We start from the raw sequence: 21,606 nt of genomic DNA on the forward strand, positions 1-21,606 counted from the left end.
TTTAGAAGACTGAGACTTCAATACAAAAAAAAAAAAAAAAAAAAAAAAGGAGGGGAGAGGAAATAAAACAGCCATCATCATACCCTGTCATATTAATTATCCTTAGATAAAATGGATGTGAAAAGAGCAGGGATTTTGTTGGTGGGAGGAAAGAGAATTAGTTCATAGTTATTTTCTCATTGACTATCAGAAATATGATCATCTAAAATATGGGTTCTTAATTAAAATGATTTTCAATTATGAGTCACCACAGATTAATCAAGTCGCTAATTAACTAATAACCAAAATTTGCTTTTATTGAATACAGACACCTGCGCTGAAATATTTACGTGATTATTCGAGTCACATAATCAGGCTTTGCAACAGCTTAAGCCTTTTTAAAACAAGCCTAATTTACAGCTAATGCATTGAAAACTTTGTACAAACAGAAAAGGTATGTCTGCCTTTTCATTTCAGGGTGTGTAGAACACATAAATGTAGAAATGACAGATCGATGAGTAAGTCTGATTTTATGTAATATTTATCTAGTAAACGGTAAGAAAATAGTGTGAAAGATTCATTTGGTTAAGATTGGCAAATAACCCGCATGTTCGCCTGAAGGTCTACCTTGACGCAACCTGACACCTAGAGCAGTCTGAATTTTCCCTGGTGCCAGAATATCGCGCTACTCTTATCACCGAAAAGGTTCCAAAGGACCCACAATCAGAGCAGGAGTTTAAGTTCTTCAATCTTGCATTTTAGCAGCAAGTAGCCACAGTTTTACTAGTCTAACCAGATCACTAAGCTCTTTGCCGCAAGGTTCTAGAATCCCCCCCCCCCCCCCCCCGCGCAAACATTTCAAACTGCACCACAAGTCAGGTCTGTCCCGGAAAGCTTAAAAGTAATCAAAGAAATGGAATGCCTAGACAGCGGAATGCCACATCCCTTGGGGATGGAAGCTGGAGGGGAAGGGGCTGCCAGGCAGAGATCAAGGCAGGAGAGGGATTCCCCGGGTTCTCCTGGGCGGGAGGGGGAGGGGGGTGATGGTGGCGGTCCGGCTCCGCGCCTGCAATTAGCACGCCACGCACACGATAGCCATGTCTGGGTCACGCCTGCCCAGAGCCCACCGGGCACGCCTCCTGGGCAGAGTGTGCCCCCAGGCTCGGCACCTGTCCTGGGGCAGTTGCAATGCAGCAAGCCTGTTACTGTTACTAAGGAGGCGGGAGGCAATTGCCTTCCCACGCACGCACACCGGCTAGGTGGCCTCATCCGCACAAGATGGGCCACCGACAAACTCATCTACGCCGACATACCCGCCTCCCAACCCCCTCCACACTCGTAAAGTATGGAGAAAATCTCAAAAAAGCTAAAGCCCCTTCCGACCTGGTCTCCTTCTGCGCCGCTTCTTGGAGCCGAAGAGTTTGACCCGGGAAAAGACATTTAACTTGTTTTTGTCGCAGCTGGTCTTGCCTTTGCTGGGGCTGCTGACACACTTGCAAGCGTTAGATTTCTCGCGCTCACGGGCTTGTCTCTTCTGCCGGATCAGCGAGCTGGCGATAGCCGCCGCCATGGCCACGACGCCCACCACCACCACTTCTTCAGCCGCCCCGCTCTGGGTTCGCCGCCTCCTCCTCCTCCTTCGCCGCCGCCGCTCGCCGGCTGGGTCTCGCGCCTTCGCCGCCGCGGTCTCCTCCGCCTGCGCTCGCCCGGGCTTCTCCGCACTCGGGCTTCAGCCGAGGAGGGGGCTCGGCATGCCGTCCGAGCTCCTCAGGCGGTGGGCCGGCTTCCGAGCGGGCTGCGGGCTGCCTGGGTCCGGGCCGACGCCACAGCCGCGGGCCGGGATCGCGGGCGAGACCGGCGGGCGGAGGCTCAGCTGCGCGACTGCGTGCGCTCGGCCCCTGCGCCCCGAGGACACTGTGCAAGTCCAAGCGGCTCGGGTCGGAGTTTGGCGACAGCCCCCACCCGGTGCCGCGCGGAGGGGGCTCAAAGAGGGAGGCGGGCGGAGGGAGCGAGCGCGGGCGGGAGAGAGGCCGGGAGCGCGGGCGGCCGGCGGGAGGGGGAGGAGGAGCGCGCGGGGAGCGCGCCCTCGCCCTGGCCCCTCCGACTCTTCACTAGTCCCTGCAACTTCGCCGCCCGATGATCGGGAAAAGTTGGCCCGTGCCGGCTTTCCGACAGGGATCAAACAGGTAACGGCTTCGCATCTTCGCTGCTGCTGCTGCTGCTGCTGCTCTGGGCGCGGCACAGTCGCAGCACAGGAATGCGGTCGCCGCAGGCACCCTCCGGAACGGCGCGACGGCCTCTCCGCGGCCCCCTCCCCCGGCGGCCCCTCCCTCCCGGCCCGGGCCGCCCCCACCCGCCCCACCCCCCGAGGCCCCAGCGGGCCGCTTGGGCTAACAACACCTGTAGGGGCTTAGGCACTGCCCCATCGCCCCAATCCTTCTCCTCCTTTTCCCGAAAGGAGCTGCGGGAGGAAACAGTGATGCAGGAGGCACCAGGATGAGGTAGTTGGATTGAAGGAGCGGGGGTTTGCTCGGCGATGGGGAGTGGCGGGGTGGGGGTGTTTCTTTCGTGGTTGACTCTTAGCTGGCCAGATTGCGCCTGGGCTGGAGCCCCTGGGAAGTTCCCCAGACCCCTGCCGCAGGCTCGGACTCACCAACACCCCTCCCCCACCACCACACACACCCCCGCTGAGCTATTTTGCATGGCGACACTTGTAGCCATTCTGGAGGAGAGGCCAGGGCTCCCAGACGGGCTCGGCCCCGCGGCGGCGGTAGCAGCAGGCACTGCAGAGCTGCGCCCGCACGCCACGCTGCCACCCAGTGGTCTTCACTGACTCCTCATTCCAGGCCAATCTGCGCGGTCTGAACCCCGTTCTTCCCCCGCGCCCCCTCATCTGTTCGTTCAGGTTTGGGCTCCAAGCAGAGTATTTGGGAAATGCATAGCCGAGCCTCTTTATTTCGGCTCTGTCCCATCTCCAGTCTCCTGGAGACTTTTTCCTTCTTTGTTTCTGCCCCTCAAACTCAGTCAGCCTCCTCCTTCCCTCCAACCCAGAGATCGAGTCTGGCTTTTTGCTGGCCTCACTCTGTTCACAAGTTCTATCCTCTCCCTATGCTATATTTATTCTGGAGGAGAAGAAAGAAGGGGTTTAGAGGTTAGGAATAAAGCAAAGGGATGCTTATCCACATCCCTACCTTCAAACGGACACAATTGTTGTACTATTTTACTTGATTTCTGAGACCGAAAAGGAAGCCCCAAATAGTAAGGCTGCTCTCTCTTGGAGCTGCCACTACACTGTCTTTACTGCACTCCTTACAGCCCTCCCCCACCCGCCCAGATCTTTTCAGAATTGATGTAAATGCAAAACCAAATGCTCAGCTTATCCCCAGACTCCTGCCCTTTTTTCTTGCCTGACCTCCCCACAAGCTCGGACTCAGCCACACAGAAACTCTTTCAGGCTTCTTAGCCCCTCAGAGCTGAATCACCTGACCCTTCTGCAGATTTCGTTGCTGCACAGGGAAAGCTGCTGCTATCTCCCCTTCCACTTCTTCCCAGTCTTGAAATGTCTCTTGCTCCATCAGAAGCACCCTTGAGTGTCTGAAAGGCAGGCTGGGTAAAGGTTGCAGGGGCTGAGATGAATGGTTACAGGAGCCTGATGCCAAAGGGACTGACATTCCCTGCTTAATTCCTCTGTGCTTAGGCCTTTTCCAAAAGAAAAGGGAGGACACGTTAGAAGCGAGTTTCACCACCTCAATTCAAGTATCCACTTCTTCAGACTTTCATTCCTGGGGGAAAAACCCTGGTCTGCTCCCATTGGATCCTGAACGTCTTGAAAATCGTGACTGGGTCTTGCTCACGGCTATATTACCATCTCCTGGCACAGTTCCTGTCACGTAGTGTATGCTCAATAAAAGTTTGTTGAAAATAAGTGATGAATGACTGCTTTATATTGATTCTGAAGGGTAGGAGGATGTTTCCTGGCTCAGAATGTATGCGATTGTTGGTTAAATTCCAGGTACCTTAAAGGGAAATCATCTCACCAACAGAGGGGTCAGAAGAAGCTCTGACCAGGGCCAAATATTTGGGGTGAGGCACGGACAGGTCCCTGCTCACTCTGCATGTTTTCACCTTCCGCTGAACACCAACCCAACTCTTGCATCTCTCTTGAAACCCTGAACTAGAGCAGCCATGAAAAAGCTAAATCAGGATGAAGTTCTCATTCAGGACAGGGATTGACTTTGGGAAGAATGGGGAGATGTTAGGAGGAAAATGGGGAGAGGTTTCCCACGCTCTTTTCCCTCCACTTCTCCTCTGGTAGAGCTCTCAGTGTTTGCTCCTGCAAACACTTTCCATAAAGTATTTTTGGGATGCCTGTAGAATTATTGGTATGGCTGCTCTGAGGGGGATATTAGAGGTAAACAGACCCAGAGAATACTTCAGGAATATATAATGAGGAAGAGGGACATTTAGCATCACAAAGCCTTAAACACAAACATGTAAATACATCAGCTCTGTTTCTAACTCCTGTCTTCCATGCACAACTTTTAAAATGGAGAATTAAACTCTGTGTCGTGAGCTCATGGAACCACTGGCCCAAAGTTGACAACTGGATGATTCTACAGTTGTTTGTGGACACCTTTCTTGCTCTAATCCTTTTCTTCCTCAATTAAATTTTATAATCCTGAAAAATGAGGAATATGGGGGAACCAGACTCTCCCCCTGCCACATGTTCCTTCTCAGCGCACAAAAGGTCCATCTGCCTCTTTGTATCTCTCCTTTATTCTTTCATTTCCATGGACATGAAAAATAAATGGCATGTTATTGATGAGACTGAAGAAGGCCTCTAACTCTCTGTGATCTGTCTGCCTCCAGACCCACACGCATTCTCCTCTCTCCTCCACTAAGAGAACTCCCAGATGTCTGTGACTAGATGGTAAGTTCATCCCAGGGCAGAAAGCGAAGGTAGAGCACTTTAAACTTGGGTCCAAGTCATATTGTCCAATCAGCTTAACCATTAATAAAGCAGGTATTTTCATGCTTTTCTAACCCTCATGTCTATTTCCCAGATGCTTAGAAACTCAGAGAAGAGTATGAATATCACTCTCAAATCCTCAAAGGGGTACTGTGCCAAAACCATCCATCTCAGGAAGGCAAAATGAAAGACAGAATGGCAGGAGATCCTAGAGAAGCATATTTGGATTTTCCTTTCTGCCCCACTGCCACCCCAGACCAATAGTAGGGCATTTTAGTAGGAAAAAGAATAAAGAACTCTCTTTGACACCTATTTCCAAATCCCTTTTTCTCCCGTCTTGCTTTATTCTTAATGGTTCACACTGTACCCTTGCTCTGAAATTTCCTTGATTTCCTTCATTCACAGAGTTTCCATTCTCTCTGCTTAGCTGCAGTGCTTCCAGCTGCTCCTGGAAGACCGTCCTCTCCCCCACTGCACTTCCTAGCAAGCTCCCTCCTTGTCCATGTTCAGGAAGAAGGCATTTTTAGCTCCTTTCTCCAACTCAATTCTCAAAGAATTCCAGCCTGGTTAGCAGGAGGCATGTTTTAATCCTATTTCTGCCCCTAACTGACTGTGTGACCATGGGCAGGTCATTTCTCCTGTTGTAGCCTCAGTTTTCCCATCTTTAAAGTAATGCGTAGACAAGATTGATTGCTTTCAAACTGTGTTCTGCAGCACCGTAGGAGTTCATGGATGTGACGTAAGTTCCCTCACCAACGTTTCAACCATAGCACTTCTGCTTTCTTCTATTTTACATGCTGGGGCTTGTTGTATGATTTCTTTTGAAAAAACTAGATTCAACTACTAAGAACGAAATATTTGAAAACCTCTAGATGAAGTGTTCCTTAAAATTTTTTTTTTGGCTCCTGCATATGCCCCTGGTCCTCTGACCTCTTTAGCTTCCCCTCTTCCTACTTCTCATACCCCCGTTCCCTTCCCACTTCACCAGAACATACGTTCTAAATTGGACTCCAAAGAAAAATATAAAAGTCCCTTTGACTCCACTCCTCATGGGTTCACCGGAGAACCAGGTTTTAGTACTCTCTCCAGAAAGAGTTATGTGAGTTATCAGAGCATAGATTGCTGATGTTCTCTGCCAATCTCTTTTGGCAGGCCTCAGATGAGCTGTAAGGAAGCTGAGGGACCTGCTCTCAAGAGGCATCTCCAGGAGAGAAACAGAAACCCAAACAGATGTAACTTGTGATGAGTAAAAATGAGAGAATTCAGACAGCCTCATCAGGAGCAGCTTTAGTTTTCTGACCATGAAGGAATTGACTGTCTTTCTGAAACTGTGAAAACGAAAGATTTCAAACACCCTTCCTTCATGAAGATAATCAGAGCCACTTACCAGTTTATTCTCCATCTCCACTAATGGTTTATCAAAACATCTGAGTGGCCAGTTACGAGGTCAAGGACTGATGATGAGCTCAAAGGGAGGAAAGGGAGGCAGGTTCAAGTGAACCAAGGTCAAGCAACATTGGGATCTCCTGATTCACTCAGTAGAGTGTAGCAGAGAGAGTATTTCGGAGATGGGGCAGCAATTACCACCTTTTGTGTTCTATCTAATCATGTCCAAAAGCCTAGAGAAACAACTGTATAGAAATACAAATGAAGAGATTCCAGAAAATCCTTTAGAATAGGCTCTTGCCACTTACCTCCAAGCTGGGGGAAAAAAAAGCAATTTAAGGAAAGCTTGTCAATGTGACACAGGAATTCCAGAGACAGAAAGAATGACTACAGTATTCTGTAACATAACCTGACACGTTTATTAGCTGGCAAAGAGTCTCTCCTAGTCAGATCATTTGGGGGAGTTATGCTTCAGAAACAAAGGCCTCCAGAACCAGTTTTTAAGAAATTGATTGGCTCTCTTGATTTGTGTTCAGAATGAAAAGCCACATGGAACCGTAGACTTGCATCATACTAGGCTTGGTCTCTATTATGGCTTCTCTCTGAGATCATTCTCTAAATACTTAAGCTATAGAACTTACTGAAGCCACCTCTGCCTTATATTTAAAATCAATTGAGAACACACTGATTAATTCTGATCCTTAAGAAGAAAAATCCTATAACACATAAAAATTTTATTGTTCAGTCATAATTTATGAACATTAAAACCATAAAACACCCTGATGGTATTAATCATATCTATGAATTCAGCTCTTTGCCATTTAATTAGCCATGGGAGCTGCAACATCCAGAGTTCAAGGCCTCCGATTACCTACTCGGTCATTTAATCAAGAAAACCTGGAGAGAAATAAATTGCTGGGATAGAAGTTTTTCTTTTGATCACAGGAAGAGAACACAAGGAAATGAGCTTAAGCTTTAACATGTAGGGATTTAAGTTTTGTAGGAGAAAAACACTTTTCAGTAAGGGTTGTTAAATAGCATAACTGATTGCTGGTTTTCTTTCCATAGACGCTTTTATGAATATAACAGAAAGCTTATCTATCTGGGTGGACATTTTCCTCAAGACTCTCATTCTGCCATTAAAAACTATACTACTATTTATATACCTGTGACCTGCAACCAAGAAGTGGTCATGGGGAAAGGGGCAAAAGGCAGCAACACCATTAATGAGAAAGCTTCAGGTCCTGTCTGATAGGGCATGGAGTTAGCTAGTGCCTTTGCCTTTGGAAGATCAGACTGGATGAACTTGGTGCATGTGAGTCAAGGCAGGCACACTCATTTCCCAAAGTTTCTCTTGTCCAACCTGCAGGAAATACTTTGTAGAAACTATAAATTTATTCTTAATTAAATGGGTTGCTTCAGTAGAGACAGAGCATCCAAAGTCAACAAAGGCATCAGGTTCAATTCAATAATATTTGAAGATCTTAAAGGAACCATTACTATTTTATATTTTATGAACTGACTGGTGGCTAACAAACATAAGTGAGATGTTTCTATGATGAAACATTAATGGCAGACTGAAAATGTACATTGGGTTCATTTCTTGCCCAGTGAACTAAGTAATCTAAATGAAAGGTAGGAGAAAAAAGTGACGGAGGATTTAAAGCAAAAGCAGACAATCTAATTTTTCTGGATCTAAGCTGTTTCAGGAAGTAAGATTACTGGAAGAAGGTGACCTAAACTCAGGACTTGAGGAAGGGAATGCAGTGTTTGTTAATGATCCAGTCAGTGTTCATTATTACTTAGCACATGGGGGCAAGACTTGCACCTAGCATAAGGAACACTGGATTGATTTTTCTACTTGCCAATGGCACTGCTTCCACCAATTTCCTACCCAGAGTCACCATTTTCTTACAAGAGGAGAGAGATAATGGGAAAATACTTAGTGCTCTCTCAGGATTCAGAGTCTAAACCCATCTCTTTTCAGAAACCAACAAGGATTTTGGCAGGAGAACCTGCTGAATTTGGAGGAAATATTATCCTCCAGATTCTTTAGAGGTGGTAGAAGACAGGTTCATGACCCACCTGAGAACTGTGCAGATATCCTAGATTGCTTTTAAAGTCTCCACTCTACTTTAGATTTTTTTTTTTTTTTTTTTTTTTTTTTTTTTTTTTGCCATAACTGGGTTTTTAAATGGTGATAACACTCAATAAATACTATGGTTATGCTGTGGACTGAATGTCCCCCAAAACTCGTTGAATCTTGATCTCCATTGTAACAGCATTAAGGGGGTGGGAAATCCAATTATGGTAATTAAAAAGTAGGGCCTTTAAAAGCTGATTAGATTGTGAGGACTGTGCCCTTGTGAATGGATTGATCCATTCATGGAGTAATGGGTGTAGTTCTGAGAATGAGTGATAAGCTTAGCTCTCTTGCTGTCCCTGTTCTTGCCCTGTGACACTCTGTGTTGCTGTAGAGAGTCACCCTGCCAGGAAGCAGACTCTCAGATGTGTTCTCTGGACTTTGGACTACCCAGCCTCTGAAATTGTAAAATAAATTTTAATCTTTATAAATTACCCACTTTCAGGTATTCTGTTATAAGCAATATAAATGGATTAATACAGTTTGGACAAGCAACTTAAGTGTCATAACACTATTTCCTTTCATCCTTATAACAACCTGTAAGGTAGGTATTATCATTATTGCCATTTTAGAGGTCTAGAGAGACTGTGTGATATATACCTATGGTTTCTTGGCAACAACACACGTGGCAGTGCCAGTGTTTAAACTAAGAATTCTCAGCCAATAAATACAATTTATGTGTATACGGCCAGCCCTTTGAATATTACTTCTTTCTTCCTTGGCACTGGTCTGGAATTTGGCTCGCTGAACGGTAGTGCCTGGATATGGCTATCTCTTGGCTTGAGTAACTGAAAAAGATGGAATATAGCATGATTTTCAACTAGGTTGTGTGTTTTTTCTTTCTTTAACAAAAGTAAACTATAAAATAAAAAAGAATAGATATGACCTATGCATAGACATGAGCATAGTTCATAACATTTCTAAAAATAACTTCTTAGCATGAAATTTAAAGAAAACAGTGCTCAGTTTTTCACTAAAATTAAATGATTATAAATCACTGCTTACTGTTATTCTGGGTTTCCCAGACCAGGAAATAGTTTGACACTAGGACCTGGTCTGACGGAGGTAGTCTGGCACTTTGGAATGCTATGAGACACAAAGGACACTTCCCGGCCTTTACCTCCATCACTATTTAGCAGAGACAAGAAGTTAAAGCACTCCCAATTCTCTCAGTTCCTTTCGTATAGGGAAAACTGGCTTTCCGCACTGTAGGCTTTTTTTGGTGCCATCTGCTTTCAGCTACAGGAAGCTTGAGTTCAGCCAAAGGAGAGAAAAATATTATATACAGTGTATTTACTTCCATAGTTGGAAGCCCATGACTATCCTTTTGCAATTAGGCGTTTCTCCAGTATCCATTCTAATTTGCTTTAACTTCTCCCTTCCGACAAACAGCTAAAAGTACAGTCAACTGACTGAACTTATTTTGTAACTTCTCTTGCAACCACTGAGGGCCTCAAGCAATTTTAGAACCCGATTTCATAGCAGGGGCCTTGATGCTCATCTAACATCTGATTTTAGAGAAAAGATCTGAGGCAAGAGAAGTTAAATATGAGAGTACTTCAAAAAGTTCATGGAAAAATATAATTAAAAGTTTCATGAACTTTTTGAAATACCCTCATTCATCTGTCTTGGGTCATTTGTTCATTCGTTCATTCACTCATTCAAGATTTACTGAGAACTATCTGCAAAATACTGAGCTAAGACCTAAAAGATACAAAGGTACTAATAGCTATAATGTATTGAGCACTAACTCTATCCCAGGCACGGTTCTAAGTATTTTATCCTTGTTTAGTCATTTAATGCATACAACAACTTCATGAACTTAATCCCATTTTACAGATGAAGAAGCAGAGGCAAAGAGAGGGTAATGAGTTCATTCGGATAGGAAGCGGTGGAGCTGGGATTCAAATCCATGCATTCTGACTTCACATCCCTTGTTCTTAAAAACTGCTGTATTGCTCCTCCAGTGACTGTCCCTGGCTTCAAGTGGAGGAGAACGAGAAGTAAATAAATAACTGAAACACAAGTGCGATAAGCACTGTGAGTGGTACCAAATGTCCAAAGTGATGGGGGAGCCCAAAAGAAGGCACAGCTCCCTCTGTGTGCAGGAGAGCAGGAACTGAGTTCAGCTTCAGAAAAGCAAATGTCAGGTAAGATGAATTGTGGAGAATAAGGAGATTGGAAGCTGGAGAAGAAATTAGGTAAAGCCATATTCTCCTCTGAAAGAACTTACAAAATCTTAGATTGTTATGAATCAACTGATAATTACTTGGTCTAATATTGTAACCCCTCTCCAGTGGTGTACTTTTCTATAAAATATTGTTGACTGGTATGATCATGAAGCATTCTGGGGATTGGGAGATATCAACTGTGCCATGTGGAGATTCTGATGGACATTTGTGAGTTTTTTTTTTTTTTTATCTTGTAAACCAATTGTCTTCCCTTTCCTACTGATGACATTCAGCACATATTGTCAATGGTGATGTTCAAGTATACAGTCGTGATGGATTTACAACTGCCATCAGCAGAGGGTTTAGTAGAAGTAATCCCTTTAGAAAGATGCCAATCAAAATGAACATTACATTGGTGTGTATGCTGCAGTGAATTGGCCTTTCTTTCCTTAAATCACTGAGTGAGGTTGGAGACCAGAGATTTGCACATGGACAGTCATTTAATAATTTTTTATTATTATGACGATAAAACTTTAGGCTAACACATCAGTGAAAGATAATGGGAAAATAGTTGTCCAAGCCAGGTAATATTAGTAATTCCTCTATGTAGATTTCAATATTCTTATTAACAAGGGACAACCAAAATTTGGTTGGTATTTGAATAAATTAAAAACATTAAAAATCTGTCTACTCACTGCCTTCCTTTTTCCCCCTAAAATACCAGTGCCTACTTTCTGTGCCAAAATCTTGATATCATTTGTTCTGAAGAAAAAAATTACTTGACATAATCGTTAAGGGAAACAATGGTGCCCTATTTCACTACAAGAACAGGACAACACAGTGAGTGTGCATGTGTGTGCATGTGCGTGTGCACGTGTGTGTTTGCGTGTGTGCGTGCGTGTGTGTGCATGTGCATGTGCGTGTGTGCGTGCGTGTGCATGTGTGTGTGTGTGTGCATGTGCATGTGCGTGTGTGTGTGCGTGTGCATGTGTGTGTGTGTGTACACTATAGGCCGGCCTCATGCAGTGCTGTAAAGCCAGCACCTCAGCGGAGATGCCCACTGTCCTTATGAGGCCCCAAGGAACCTTGTTCTTCCAGACAAGGTTTTAGGTTCCAGGGGAATTCTTCTCCTTCATTAAAACTGTCCTTTCCTGTATCCCATCTCTGGGTCACTGCTTTCCAATAAGATCGCTCATTAATCAGATACTGTCATCAGTGCTGGGTTAATGGTTACTAATATGTCCTCTTCAGTCCCCTGAGAAATTGGGTCAATCTATCAGGCATACTATGAAGATAATATTATACAGTATGTACCACAAAAGAGCACCTCTAATGGTGACATTTTAAGTGACAGAAAGAAATGCTAGAGTAGCTTCAGGGGAAGGAATAGCTTTGAAGAATTCCTCAATTTAAAAGTCCTGTCAGTTCATATACTGGCTCTATGAATATGTTTGCATATGAGAGTACACATAAGATTGCTGTGCTATTTTTGTTATTAATATAGCATAAATTAATATGTCAGACAAGCTCACTCAGTTCCTGCCCAATCTTTCTTATGCTTCATAGCTAAGATTCTTGAAAAAAAGGTTATCTTGACCAACACCCCCCACTTCCTTACTTCACATCCACCACTGACTGCTTTATTTCATATATATGTATATGTGTATATATATGTATGTGTGTGTGTGTATATATTCCTAGTGATTTCTCCATGCAGATTTCAATATTCATACTAAAGAACAACTAGGATTTAGTTAGTATTTGAATATATTGAAAACATATTAAAAATCTTCCTATTCACTGCATTTCTCTTCAATTGTGCTTCTTCAACTGTTCTACTGTTTTTCTTCAATTCTAGAAATTTAGTTACCAATTCTTCACCTACAGCCTCTCTTTAATTCTCTCTCTATTCATTTTTTTAAAACTTCTATTAGGTTAAACTTCATTCTCTCTTTCACGATAACTTCTCTTTTCTAGTTCTATTTCTTTATCATTCTTTGTGGAATCTGGGTGCTTCACTGATTGCTTGTTTATCTGGATTTAGTCTATTGCTTGATTTTGTTTTTATTTCATTGGTACATACACATATACCACATCATATATTATACAGTAATATTTATATATGACAAATTATGAAATTATACATATACACATAAATATATTATTAATATTGTTTGGATATGTTTGTCCCCCTAAAGCTCATGTTGGAACTTAATCCTCACTGTGACAGTGTTAAAAAGGTGGGAAATTTTATTATGGTAATTGAAAGGTGGGGCCTTGAAGAAGTGATTAGATTTTGAGGACTATGCCTCTTTGAATGGATTGATCCAAACATGGAGTAATGGGCATGGTTCTGATGGCTTTAAAGAAGAGCAAATGAGAAACTTAGCTCTCTCTTGCTCATCCATTCTGCCATCATACACCCTGTGTTGCTGTGAAGAGTCATAACCCACCAACAAGGCCCTCATCAGATGTGTTCCCTGGACTTTGGACTTCCCTGCCTCTGAAACTGTAAGCAATAAATTCTATTTCTTTATAAACTACCCAGTTTTATGTATGTCTGTTATAAGCAACAGAGATGGACTAATACAATTGTGTATAAATACACACGCACACACACGCACACACACACACACACACACACACACACATCTTACAATTTTCATTTGGTCCTTTCAAATCTGTCTGCTATTTTTTTCACACAACATCCTATTCCTGTTCATACCTTCATACCTGTGGATTCTATTCTTTCCTTTATCCCACTGAACATTTTAAAGGCACTTATGTTAATGTCTCTTTCATATTGCCTTATTTCTGGAATACGAATTACCCTGTTTATTGTCACTGCTGACTATTCCTGTGGTGGTTTATTTATCTTCACGCTCTATAAATTTGACTGTGGCTTACCTTCAGCAGGAGACTTGTTTTCTGTAGAAGTCCCACATAAACCCTGGATAGTAGCTTTATGAATGTCTACAGTTTTGTGTCCTTTCTCTGCCAGCACTCTATGGGTTTCACTGGTTACAGATCAGTTTTTATTTTGATTTCCCAGTTTGGTAGTGCAAATTCAGATGTGGATTCCAATTTCTTACACTCTCAGCCCATAATGGACACCCCACTTATATTCTGTGTTCTTAGGTCTTGGGCTCTGATTCATCAAGAACTAGATAGGACTGCTTGACTCCTGGCCTTGTGCAATAAACTCAGGGTTCTGTATCAGGGCTGTGACTTCAAGTTAAGCCACAGGGTGCATCCCCAGTTCTGTTACTCTTGATGGCCATTTAGCTTCACCTGCCGTACTTTGCTTTGGCTTTCAATGGCATTTTTGTTTCTATCACCTGGAGATTTTCTTTCTGATTTTGCTTTTGAATTCTTTTGTATATTGTCAAAGACTTAAGGTAATATTTTATGTACTATTTCTGTTTGGGCAAGCAATACTGTACTTCAACATATGGACTAGAAGTCCCCATTTTATCTTTATAGCTCTAAAACTGCTGTTACTATGGTCAACAATAACCTTCTTATTGTCATATCCAGTGGCTGGTTCTCAGTCATTTATACAACCTTTCAGCGGTATTTGATGCTACTGACCATTCTCTTCTTGACACACAAATCTTCCATTGACTTCTCCGACACTATGCTCTCCTAGTTTCCCTCATGCCTATATCTGACTGCTTTTTCTCTATTTCCTTTTCCAGTCCCTTTTCCTCTTACTGACAATTTGAGTCCTTTAGGACTCAAAACTTCATTCATCCATTCAACAAATGTTCTTTGAGCAACTACCATGTGCCAGGCTGAGGTGTAGGCATTCAGCAGTGAACAAAGCAAACGTGATCCTGCTCACATGAAATTACAGTCTAATGAAAAGTCAGATAATAAACAACATCCATATGTAGTCATAAATTGTGCTCAGTGCTATAAAACAAAAGGACCGAACGCTGTTGAGGAATAATACAGAAGAAGATATCTGAGATTGAAAGGTCAGAGAAGGCCTCTAAAGCAGATAACACCTTGCTGACTCTTGAAATATGATATGGACCCAGCCACATGAAGAGTGCAGAAGAAAAGTACATCTATACTGTGACAACTTCAAAAATCTCCATTGCTTTCATCCGTTCAGATGGCTCCTCTGAGCCTCATATTCATATATGAATACTTCTACCTAAATGCTCTTCAGGACCTCATACTAAACAAATCCATAATTCAACCTATTCCCTGACAATGGCTCTGTTTTTTGTATCCTCCCCGTTTCTGGATGCATCCGCTATCTCGACCAAGCCAGAAACTTGTGCATTATCCTGAACTCTTCCCTTTCTTCCCACCCTACATTCAAGGGGTAGCCAAGTACTGTGAGTTCTGTCTTCTTTATATCCCTCCTAAATTCCTACTGTTAAGACTTTCACCCATACCTATTACATTTTTTGCCTGAATTTCATCATAGCCTCCTTACTGCTTTCTCTACCTCTTCTCTTGCCTGTGCTCAAACTACTCTCCTCACTGCTACAATTCTAACCTAAAATATGATCATGCTATGCCTTGTTAATAAGTCTTCAGTGACTTTCCATCATGTACATGCCTTCCATTATCTGGCCCCAGATTCCCTGTCACATTTACTCCCTGCCACTTTCCCTCTGACACACTGAATTTCAGACACACCAGAGTACTTTCCTTCTCCAAAACAGCCCCCTCCCATCTTTTAGCCACTCCAACTGCTATACTCTTAAAAATGGTATTTCCTCCAATGCATCAAAGCATTCGAGGTTGATCTCGGGTATTATCTCCTCTGGGAAACCTTCCCTAACAACCTCCATGTATAGTCACAGTTTCCTCTTCTCTGCTCCATAGCCCCCAATACATATAGCTATTATGACATCTATAGAATTAATTTCTGTCTGTCGTTCCCACTAAACAGTGAGTTCCCTGAGGAAGGGACTGCAACTTAATCTCTGGGTCCCCACAGCTAGACAGAATAAGGGCTCAATAAATGATGGTTTCACGATTAAATGAATTAGTTAGCTCTTCCTCTCTCCCTTTGGAAAGCAGATAGGCATCTGAAGCAATGAAATGCAGGAGAGATCCGTTTTGATGGAGTAGGTTCATGTACAATACATATTATTAGAGCGTGTAGGATTTAGGCCACGTTTTAATCACAAACAGATAGAAGCAATGTTCAGGCATTGAATTATAAGCAGGGGACTACTGGCTCTTTGTGAAAGGAAAAGTTAAATCATGTTAGTAATTATATTGTTCCATATTTTAGACATACTCTGATATTAAAATACTCCTTTACAAGTATACAACTCCTGGCTTTATGCAGTCACCTCAGGGTTCTGTATCAGGGCTTCCTTCTTCACATCTTTTCTAAACTCAAACTTTAATGATTGACAGAGCCCTTTTACAACCATTGTCTTATTTGATCTGCACAAGAACAGGTAAGGTAGCTAGAGCAAGTTTCAATTGGCTCCATTTTACAAACCAGAAAACTGTGTCCAACCAAGAGGTCATGGTTTGCCTAACATCACACAACTAATTCATTTGTTAATCACTGTAGGCCCTTATGTCATTACAAAGAGGAACTGCAGCGGTTTCTGATGTCTGGTCTCACTCCCTTTCAGTCCCATTAGGCTGCCCCCAAAAGCTTTTGAACAACTGGGTGGTGATTGGCAGGAGTTTTGTTGGCACTCAAAAAAAAAAAAAAAGTAGCAATAATTTTGACTTCACAAAGCAAGTAGCCCAATATCTATTCAAATAATCTCCCATCGAATGTAAGCACTGAAAATGAAATCCAGACTTGAATTACTGCAATTATCCTGCTCAGACTAGAAACCTAATCAACCAGCAGACAGAGGCAAGGTGAAATGAGCTGAGACCACAAAGAAAATTATTCTATGAGAGGGCAGGGGTCTGGGTTTGTTTTTCAGAGCTACATATGTATTAAAAGAAGTGACTCTCTTTCTGAGGCAAACTAATTTAATTTTGATCACATGACATTTTACGCATAACTACCTGCTCCTAGATTTTGAGGAGAGTTTAAATAACAATGTGGCTTTTCTTGGATCCTTTGCCTCAACTCGAATCATAGTTACCATTTTCCTAAGTGTTATACTGAAATTGAAAATGATAATACCCATAAAACCTCTCCAGCGCTGACATTTCCAAGTCTCTTTTACAGCACAAACAAATTAGAAATGGAAAATATAACCTTTCTCACCCCGTAGTTTCTTCACAGGGTATAAAATTGAAAGGTAGTCTATATTACGGAATCATGACTGACTAGCAGGAATAATAAAATGATACAAATGATAATAATAATAGCAGCTAACATTTTTCGAGTACTTACTCTGGACCAGGCACTGTTTTAAATACTTTACATAAGTTAACTTTACATAATTCTCACAATAAACCTACGAGGTAGGGACTATTATTATCCTCATGTCATAGATGAAGATAATGAGGCACAGTGAGATTAAAAACTTTGCCTAAGGTCACATAGCTAATGAGTGGTGGAAGTAGGATACTAACCCAGACAATCCTGCTCTACACAGATATGCAAAGAATTCCAGTTTATAGTTATTTGGCCAGATGGATGGATTACATATTTTATGAATTGTTTCTGACCTTTTTTCTGCTCCCTCTTGCTTTTTATTTTCTGTTTATATCATTGCCAATTAACATTCCAGTAATAGAAGCTCAGGGAAGGCACAGATACTATTACATTTACCGAAAGTTGCTGGGTTTTTTTTTTTTTTTAAGAAATGGGAATACTTCTCCTCTCCAGTTTTTTCCCTTTATGCTCATTGCAGTGATTTATATCATCTTTTACAGCTGTGAAATGACTTCTTCACATGTATATAGCTAACCCTAGTGTTGCCATGGAGATTTAGATCAATGCCATGAGCCAGAGCCTAATTGGCACATTCTGTGGATTAGCAGGGGTATTTGCTAATCCCTACCAAACTCTCCCATCCACTACCACGACTAATCTCACCAGCCGGCAATTCAAGGGATTCATGAATGTTAGGAACCGATCCTCTCAGATTATTTAACACTTCAGTTCTGTTCAGCAACAGCTTAATTAAACGTCAAGGAAAAAAAAGGTCAACAGAAAAATAAAATTAAGTATTTTAAGAAATTAGTTAATGATAGGGAAAGTTGGAATTGACTGCTGTCAGGTAGAACAAAGACTATAATAATGCAATACAACATAAATGGTGCATTTCATCTTGGGTATTCAGGAATTGATCATCGTGACCAAAAGGTAACTATTATTTATTAAGAGTCTTCACTGTGTCTGGCAGTGTGCTAGACACTTCCATATGTGTTATTTAATACACACAACATTGTATTAATTTTCATAACAGTCCTATGATGTAGGCGGTTTTTTTTTTTTTTTTTTTTTTTTTTTACTGGTAAGGAAATTAAGGCCCAGAGAGCTTGAATCATATGCTCAAATTCAGACACCTCACAAGTGACACTATGTGAACAAAGCTAGGGCCACCCAAGCGTGTTTGACTCCTTCTGTACCACTGGAGCGAAACTGTATATGGAGCTTGCTTTCCATCCAACGTCTTGATTCTCTGCAGGACAGAAATAAGGCCAATGAAGAGAAGGTGCGAGGAAACAGATTAGGGCTCATTTTGATGAAGCCATTTCTAACAACAGAGACTGGGCAAAAACAGGTAGCATGGACTATCTTGGGAGGGAATCAATGTCCTGTCACTGGAAGTCTTCACAGAAGGGCTGTGGGGTCACACAGACATGTGCCAACACTTATCAGATGTTGTGGAAGGGATTCTTGCATTTAGTGGATAATTAAATCACATCATCATGAACCGCTTTGTCAAAGCCCCCACCTAAAGATCACCAGGGAAACCTGTCGGTCAAACAAGGCTGAGTATGGAAACATGCTGAGCAAAAGAAAACACCCTTGAGAGATTCTCAGTAATGGCTCAAAAGAGGGAAGTTAGCAAAGAGAGCTTATAGGGTTTTAGAAGCTGGGGTTGGTCATAAGGCAGTTTTAGGGCAAAAGTCTGTAAGTATGGTTCTTACCATATAAAGTCAGGTCGAATTTTGTAAACTAGGTGACTGACTGGAACAGTCAGTGGCCATATCTTTGGGACACATGAACCATGTGGAGTTACTGTTAAAACCATCCAAGCTAAAAAGCAATAAAATGCGAAGAAACTGTCACAGACCAGACTAAGGAGATATGACGTCTAAATGCAATGTGCTGCCTGGATTAAACCCTAGAATAGAACAAGGGCATTAGTAGAAAAACTGACAAAGTCCAAATAAAGTCTGGGGTTTAGTTGATAATAATACACAGTGTTGTTTTATTAGTTTTGGCAAATGTACCATGTAAGATGTTAACTTTAAGGAAAACTGGATGAAGGGTATATGGGAATTCTCTGTACTATCGTTGCAACTTTTTTATAAATCTAAAATTATTCAAATAAGTTTTAAAGTTTATTTTAAAACATTTTGAGTTTCATTTGTCCTGAATATCATGGTTTGCTTCAATTTATCTATTTTGTGAGTGATAGTTCAGTATGTTTCACAAGTTGTGGTTTGCTTCATTTCTTACCTTGATCTGAAAAACCACTTAAGAGTCCATCTAGCCCAAAGAGTTTCTTCTTAACTTGAACTATGGCAAAATAAGTAATGGTATTTCATGGAGTTGGAAAAGAGGTGTCTAAAATAAGAACTATTTTTCACTCATTCTTTTTTTCCCCTAATTTTATTAATTTCTTGGGTACACAAATAATACTGCACCAACAGAGAGGCATGCAAATCCTTTGTCACTGCTTAATAGAAAAGCAACAAGAAAAGACTAGTGACCCATGATATGGTTGTTTACCAGGGGATACAACTCCCTGGATCTAACAACCAGTGCAGGAGAAGTCAAAACAGGTCAAAAATGGCTAGCTCCTTCATGTCTCATTGAATCAGAAACTGCACCCCTGTTCTTTCTAAGCAGTGCTGCAAGATTTCTCAGCATTAAGACCACCAGCACCAGACATTACAAATTTCAAGTCTTTACCTCTTAAGAGGAGCCAGCTGCAGATGGTGTTCCTGATTGTGGTAGAGCAATGCCATTTAGGGCAAAGAGTATTGATAATATAATGGCTTCTCTCCTAACTAAGGATATTTGGCATGTATTTCCACTGATAATTACTTTTACTTGCTCAGGAAGTTTGAAGGTCCTTCTCCTTACCTCCCTGCAAAAATATTAATATTATTGGTAAAGGACAAAGCGTGACTTTGCATTTGCAAAAGTAACACTAGATATTATAATAAGGCAACATTTATTATGGTATTGCACATGATAATTAGAAACAGTAGTTTTATCCAAGATAAATTGTTATTTCCACTTTTCAAACTACAGGCTTGGTGGAATGATAGAAGCAAGCATCCTGGGTTTGAGACTCAGTTCTCCTACTAACTAGTGTTAGGACTTTAGGAAAGCTCTGTCTACACTCTGGGCTTCTATTTCCTCTCCTATAAAATGAGAGACCTAAGTTATGTGACCTCCAAGTCCTATAACATGAAAATGCAACCTCCCTCAATTTAATTAGTCCACCACTAATCAGAAAGACAATGGTTACAGGAGTCTATCACATAGCCACAGAACTATCTTTCCATCATATTTAGTTGCTCTATCAAATTGAAAAATTCATGAAGCACAGGTTTCCTTTAGTCCTGGAGCAAGCTCTCTACTTAGTACAGAAGACAGTGGACCATATGGCAGGGTGGCTAAGAGCATGGGCTTTGTAACTAGGAACTTAGGTGTGGATGTTGATTCAATAGCATGTTAGATACATGACCTTAGGATGCTATCTAACCGCTGTTTTTCAATTTCCTCTAGTGTAAAATGGAAATAACTAAAGTAGCTACCTCCTAGGGTAATTGTGAGAACTAAATGGCTACTATTTGTAAAGAGCCTAGAATGCACCTGGCATGTAGTACACACTCAAGAAATCATAGTTGCTGCTTTTGTTATTCTTCTTGTTGATATTTTATTAAAGCCAGCTTTATCTGCACACATATCTTCACAAAAACAGCCAGAACCTCCCATCTACTGTAGAACAACTGAAATGACTAATATTCAGTTGAGACCTCCAATGGTCACCCATGTCCTGAGCTTGCCCTGGTCTGGGCTGTCTGGAATGGAAAAGAATAAAAGCAAATACTTGTACTGCACTTACTCTATGTGCCAAACACTGGTGCTTTGCATGAATTAATTAGTCTAATCATACGGATGTATTATTATTTTGAGTACTACTCTTACCCCCTAATTTCTGGTTGACAAAACTGAGGCATAGAGGGGTTAAGCAACTTGCCTAAGTGGTAGCTAGTACATATCAGAACCAGGATTTGGAACCAAACAGTCTGGCTCTGGAGTCCCTGCTTTTAACTTTACTTTGCTGCCATAATAATAGCTTGTATTTGTTAAGTGCCCACCAAGTGCCATGCTCATTACAAACCGTATCTCTAATCCTGACAATAACCCTGCAAGGTAGGTATTATATTTATTTCAATTTTTACAGATATGGAAAGTCATGCTCATAAAAACTAAGTAATTTTCCCAACACCACAGAGCTAGTAAGTGCTAAGGTCTGTTTCCAGAACCTGTGTTCTGTCCACTCCACCAAATTGTTTCTTAGCAGGAATAAAATTCATTTTTTTAAACTCAGAGGCTTTTATAGTGGGAGATGAAGGCAAATTTTACCCAGTGTCAAATTTCTGGAGGGGTTGGATAACTGCAACACACAGGAAGCAGAAGCCTTCATTGACACTTCCTGCTGCTAGTCCTGGTCCCCAGGCACTGGGGAGATCTGTAGATCTCTCCAACAAGAAGTTCTCTTATATAAAGGGAGGGAGTTACTGAAGCACATAAAGAAAGCTATCATGAAATTCAAATTGGTTCAACCTTCCTGAGAATGAATCTTAAGTGACCA

At 41.8% G+C, this 21,606-nt stretch overlaps 1 protein-coding gene across 2 annotated transcripts in view; it reads right to left on the reverse strand.

The window, feature by feature from the left end:
* FGF13 (fibroblast growth factor 13) overlaps positions 1-21,606 on the reverse strand; it is a 513,728-nt gene that overhangs the window by 71,861 nt on the left and 420,261 nt on the right. The window contains exon 1 of one of the 2 annotated variants that reach the window (XM_063083446.1): positions 1,363-1,549. The exons of the other annotated variant lie outside the window; for it this stretch is intronic. Within the exon in view, the coding sequence (XP_062939516.1) occupies positions 1,363-1,549 (187 nt within the window). Of the gene's footprint in view, positions 1-1,362; positions 1,550-21,606 lie in introns of those variants that run through there. 2 annotated transcript variants of the gene reach the window in all.

This window comes from Cynocephalus volans, chromosome X, assembly GCF_027409185.1.
Source record: "Cynocephalus volans isolate mCynVol1 chromosome X, mCynVol1.pri, whole genome shotgun sequence".
Taxonomy (NCBI): Eukaryota; Metazoa; Chordata; class Mammalia; order Dermoptera; family Cynocephalidae; genus Cynocephalus; species Cynocephalus volans.